The sequence below is a fragment of the Cryptomeria japonica genome, chromosome 5 (genome assembly GCF_030272615.1).
Source record: "Cryptomeria japonica chromosome 5, Sugi_1.0, whole genome shotgun sequence".
NCBI classification, from domain to species: domain Eukaryota; kingdom Viridiplantae; phylum Streptophyta; class Pinopsida; order Cupressales; family Cupressaceae; genus Cryptomeria; species Cryptomeria japonica.
Window position 1 is genome coordinate 446,878,783 of NC_081409.1, and position 6,081 is coordinate 446,884,863.

The 6,081-nt window shown below is 37.8% G+C and overlaps 1 protein-coding gene across 1 annotated transcript; it reads right to left on the minus strand.

The window, feature by feature from the left end:
* Positions 1–1,244: 1,244 nt before the first annotated feature.
* Positions 1,245–1,748, minus strand: LOC131061186 (extensin-like). Its single transcript, XM_057994717.1, has one exon. It carries the CDS (start codon positions 1,746–1,748, stop codon positions 1,245–1,247), a length of 504 nt encoding a protein of 167 aa, XP_057850700.1.
* Positions 1,749–6,081: the final 4,333 nt, after the last annotated feature.

Genomic DNA, 6,081 nt, shown 5'->3' on the forward strand with positions numbered 1-6,081 from the left:
TTATGAAGCAATCTGAATAGAAGAAAAATCCCCAAAGTTTTGGGAGAAATCCCCCTCTGGATATTCAATGATCTTTTCCCTGGCATCCTTTATTCTTAGAACCTTGTCTATATGAAAAAGGAATATTTGTATCCTTTCTCCACACATCTCCAAAACCTTCATAACAGAATGATCACAAAAAGCTTTGTAATCTGCAAACTTGGACCCCCTATCCCAACTTTGGGTTAACCTTTGGACTAGCCACCTTTCTTTTATCCTTGGATCAAATTTCTTTATTTGCAGGGCATCATCCCAATATGTTCTATTCTGGAAAAGAATCATGTAACAAATCAAAGAATAATTTTTTAATTTTAAATTTTTCTTTAGATTTTTGGCCCACAATAGGTCCTCATACAAGTCATCTTCAAGGTATGAAACAAAATCATAGAGATCACTTGTCTCAAGGTGCCAAATTTTCATTGCCATTACCATGAAATCAATTGGCATTCAGGTTAACCCACAGTCCTCTCTTAGCACCTGACATAAGGCATAATAAGTCTTTACAAAGTAACCCTCAAATATTTTGAGCTCAAAGGGCTCCCTCAGAGTCAAAAAAGATAACTCTTTGATCCTTTGTACATTTTCTTCATGTAGAGGGGCATAATATTTCCCCTATATAGTTTATTCTTTGAAGCATAATCTACCTCTAACCTGTTCTTATTAATATTGGTCAGGGCACTCCTATCCAAATCAAAACATTCAACTATGGCATCCTTGGAGACATCCAACAAAATATATCCATTGGCTACTTTTATAGTCATTCTCTTTGGATGGTATCGTTTGGCTAATTCCCTGATTAGTAGTGGCTCCACAAAAACATTCACAACTACTAACTTCACCAATTTGAGGTTCCAGGGGTTTGAAACAGGGGCAACTTTATTCTTGTTTCCATAAAAAAATTAGAAAATGTCCCACCCTCTCTCAATAGTGAGAGCATCCCTGCATTGGGAGATATTGTCCCTGAAGTTTTCTTTGAAGTTCTCTATCATAATGGATCCCTTGAACATCTATAAGAGATCCCGACAGTGACTGTAGGGTTTCTTTTTCTTTTTCTGCTCCACTTCCTCCAATTTTTCTACTAATTCCCTAGCAATTTCCTCTAGAGTCTCGTCTCGGACTGATGAGGATGGAACTTCCTCTATTTTCTCTTGTTGAGCTTCAGCTATATTTTCAATAACAAGAGGTGTGAGTTCTGTCTCAACGGCCTATTCCGATGCAACTGCAGTTGAGGGTGTGGCATTTTTTGTAGGATCCCATCTCCTTTTGGGCTTCGAGGATTCCTCTTGAGGGTTAGACCCTTCCTCTTGTGAATTATCTGTATATGGGGGAGCCTGCATGGATGATTGATAAGATGGTTCCTTAGGAGAAACCTTCCTTCTCTTAGGGGTAGGTTTTCTTGCTCTTGGGGAAGGGCTTAGCTCTTTAGAATGTTCACTGTTAGAGGGGACTACAGTGAAATCCTCAACTGTTCTCTTTCTCTTTGGTTTGACAACTTCCTTTTGTGGTGGTATGCTTGACTTACTAGCCTGAGCATTTTGAGCCGCAATTGGATGGTTTTGTGCTTCAAAAGGTTTATCAGCAATGGCATGGATTGGTGGGATAGCCGCTAAAGGGATTGCATGAGTAATCTTAGGTTGAGAAGAGCTTGTTCCCACTCTGGGAATCTCTTGGTAAGTAGTGGGAGTGGTTTTATTAGCTGGAGAGGCCATTACTATATCTGAGAAAATAAAACCCTTAAAACACCTTATACAGACAAACCTCTTCCTACGGCTAGGACAAAGCTCAGACAAATTCACACAAATGCTAGCAAATTTCCCTATAAAATCACAAAGAGAGGCTTGAAGTGTTAACTTACTTGTTTGGACACAAATGGGTGCTATTGAAAACTCTGGAGATGCTTCAATCACCTATGGTTTGCCTTTTTTCACTCTATGCTTCACTCTTCAATTGCAGGGTGAGAAACTACACTTGAAATTTTTCTTTTATTGCCCATAGATGAATCATCATTACTCCATATGTGCAAGCTTCAGCTAGTTTGTGATGTATGAAATTCAAATTCTATCATCGATCATTAGATGAATGGCTCAGATCTAATGTTGACACTTGTTACTCTGCCACCTTTGAAAAGACACTGGAATTCATGAAATTATGACCTCTATGAGATGGCAGGGTCAGCATGTATCCTTGTTATTCAATATCTCAAATTGCCATCGTTACACCTTGCTTCAAGTTGTGAGACAATGGGAATTCACCAATTCCCTATTACTTGTTATTCTGTAGTGTCTTCTCCTTATCGCTATTCACCCTATGGGATAGCGAGCCTTCATTATTGATCTATCACTTTGTTATTCTGCAACACTCCTTTATTTCTAAAACACCCATGGGATGGTGGGGAAGGAAAAATACTTACCCCGCTATCCCATTTTACTTTCCTTGATAGTCGTTTATGTCTACAGGAAACCCCTTTCTAAGAATCCTAACTCTTTCCCGCTATCCCGTATCACATGCCTTCACTATATTTTCTTTTTTGTTTTCCTGTTTTCCTTCCACGGGATAGCGGGGTCTCATTTCTTTGCAAGTGAAAGTCATCCCGTAGGGTCTCAACCCTACTGCCTTCAACACAATCGGATGGTAGAGTCTTCCTTCTATTCCTTCAACACTCTCTCCCGCTATCCTGCAACACACTTCTTCTTTCCATTAGGCCTCTGCAAGGAGAAAGCTTTTTCTTCATTTATTTGTATCCCACTATCCTACAGTTGACCATTGCTTTAATTCCTATGAGAGCGCAAGCCTCTTCACTCCCCTTTGTATCCCATAGTCCCACAATGGGATCTACATTCTTAATAGCACCTTGCAGGGTAGTGAGGCTTCATTTCATTAGTTCCTGCTATCTTGCATGAACATTTTTTGCCTTTTGCACTTCTTACAGGAATCTAATTTATTAGCTTCAAAGCACATCCCACTATCCCACACACTAGAGCTGGCCATACCAAACACTTTGCGGGATAATAATTCTATCATTAAATAAAATTGCTACTATCCCGCGCCCTCTGAAAAACTCATATAAAATGACCTGTGGGATAAGAATTAAGGGCTCCTAAACAATGATCCTATAATCTCACAGTGACCAAGAACACAAGGGTGGACTTAAGTTAAATCTTTTCAACATGTGGTCACTTTATGAGGGATAAAGGGGTCGTAGCACAAGAATACCTAGGACATTTAGGTTTTTAAAACATGGGACTTATACGCGAATCATTGAACCCTTTGAAAAATAAAATCAACCAGCTCAAAAGGTAAAACCTAGCGCGTAGGGCCAGTATACACACGACTCAGAACCCTTCAATGATTAACTTAAGATGCAGAGACCGGCTATTTATAGTCAATAAAGAATTAGAAGAGAGTGAAGGATGAATCAAAGGCCACTTAGAAAATTTTGAAACCCCTCTAAAACCCTATCTTCGAGGACATTTCAGAAACACAGAAGACTCTATTACAACAAAAATTAACACTCCCAACAGGATGCTCGTAGGGTGTTGGTCCCCCAAATTATGACTAGAAACCTCTGTGGTGGCCTACCCTTAATTTTGAATAAAAATTGTGATAGTTCTAGTGCAAGGGAATAATTTATTTTGCCCCCAAAATACTCACCATATGGCTCCCTTGAGATGAGACAAAAATCCTTGACTTAGCATAAGCTACATGTAGCTTTTCAGGGAGAGGGTGATTGGGTCATCCTTCTAGCCTTGGAGACTCCTACCTATCCTCTCTCACAAATACAAGAGTGAATACACCCATTTTAGGTGTCCTTACACTTGCATCAATGGAGATTCTAAGATGTGGGCTAAGATTATCATAGCCTTGTCCATAGGAATAGGCACTATTTGATCTATTTTTCAATGTGTAAAGACTAGTAGAAATTTGGGCTGAATTTTTCTCTTGAACATACATAGTAATGATAGTCAAAATTAGGAAGCTCACCAGCCAGACTATCTTTATTGTTTTCTAACTGTTTGGTCAATACAACTTGTCCAAATTTCCCTTAAACAATTCAAATAATTTTCAGATTCCCTAGGAAAACACATATTTTTGCATTCAAGCCCAATCATTTTTGAATTTGTATAGAATGATTTTCGCATTTTTCCTAAATAGGTGTCATATTTGTCCAATCCTTATTCTGCAATCATCCAAAATTATTCTTGCATTTGTCCAAAACCTATTTCGCACTCATCAAGTTACAACTTCACATTTGACTGATAAACTAGTGCTTCTTAGGGTCATTCTAAACTCAATGATTGAGATCCAAATTATTCTAAACCTTTGCAATAAATAGCATCTTCTAACATCCATAGGTGCATATTGGTTGCTTGTCCATAAGGGTTCCCTTAGCATTTGCAATAAAACTTTCCTTAGATTCATTGACATCATCAACTTAGTTGCATTAAGAATAACCCATATAAATTAGTCTTGAGATCAAGCTAAAGAAATTATTGAGAAACCAATACCTCTATCAATTATCCAATCCTCACAATCCTAGTCCCTTGCTCATAAGTCTACTAGGGTAAGAACCTTTTCCCAAAATTTTCAATCAACATCCACGTTCAGGTCAAGGTAATCATTGTTGTCCTACACTGAGCATATGAGCCTTTTTGTCCTTGGGTTTCTTAAGAATCAATGTCATTATCTTTTATAATCATCAATAATCCTTGGAAATTCCTTTAGGATCATCACTCTACATACTCATTAGAAAATCCAAAAAAATAATAGTTAGCCTTTAGCTTTCTCACAAGGATCTCATTTTTGCATCTTTAGTTTGTCTTAGAAGTTTTTAATGCTCGTTACTTGATCGCAAAAGGGTAAGAGTCAATTGGATCCAAACAATGACCCCAATTTTAAGTCTACAGGCACTATGAACTTACCACCCTATTCACAGAGACATGCTCGAAGGGGTGTGACCTTACTATTAGACTCTAATAACCCATTCTTGATAGAAACCTTTCAATAGAGTTTAACTCATGAGGAACTTGAGGCTGCACAATAAGATCCCCATGTTCTCACACTTCATAATGGTCTTTTGAATCATGATCCAAATATATACCTTCTATTGCTAGCCCAAAATAGAGCTCAATTGCCACCATATTTTGATATCATGACTATTATGCTACCCAGGGTTGTGCTTCCTCTAAATATAGGACAAACACAAGGGTCATCCTCCTACCAACCTCATGCTAGAAATATGTACTTAAAGACACAAATTACTCATTCAACGTCAATGTAAGCCACTACAAATTTATTGGGAAAATGGTGTCTCAACCTTGCATTTACATGAGGTTACTATTTATAGTAAGTTTTTTGTTTGAGCATGAAATGGTGCGAAATTACCAGTGAGGCTTCTGGTTGGCTAGATGAACATACCAGCAAATTTTAGTTGCAAGATCATAGCTAGTTTTGAAGATATCAAAGTTTCCATTTTTGGAGGGTATGATGAATGGTTTAAAATTAATTTTGAGGGCTTTAGAGGCTTTGCAATGCCTTTAAAAGTGGGCATAAATGGAATAGTGGTTTATGAGGCAATAGAGCACTTCATGAGATTTCCAACACTTCAAACAGTTTGTCAATCAGACACATGATTCACAAGTTATGGCTTCCGGAAGTTTGGACTCCTAAAATAGGAAATATGAATTACATCAGACACATAAATGAGCTTTAAAAGGGAGGAACGCGTGTTGATGTGTGTTTTGACACATCATAGGGCATCTAGAATGGAGATAAAGTTGGCTCTAATTTATTGGGTGGTTTTAGCCTATGGTTTTGTTATACTATTTGATGATATCTTGTATTGTATCTTCTATATATGAGGTTCATGAGATAGAGGTTGTGTGTAAGAGTCTTATGGCTATCAAGTTACCTCTGAGTCTCTAATTAGTGGTACTCCTATGAAGTGATTTCTTTGCAAGTATATTGTAATCTGTTATTGATTGCTAAATAATATATTGAGCTACTTTTGGAGTGTGGTGTTTTTCTCTCGAAAGGGTTTTCCCT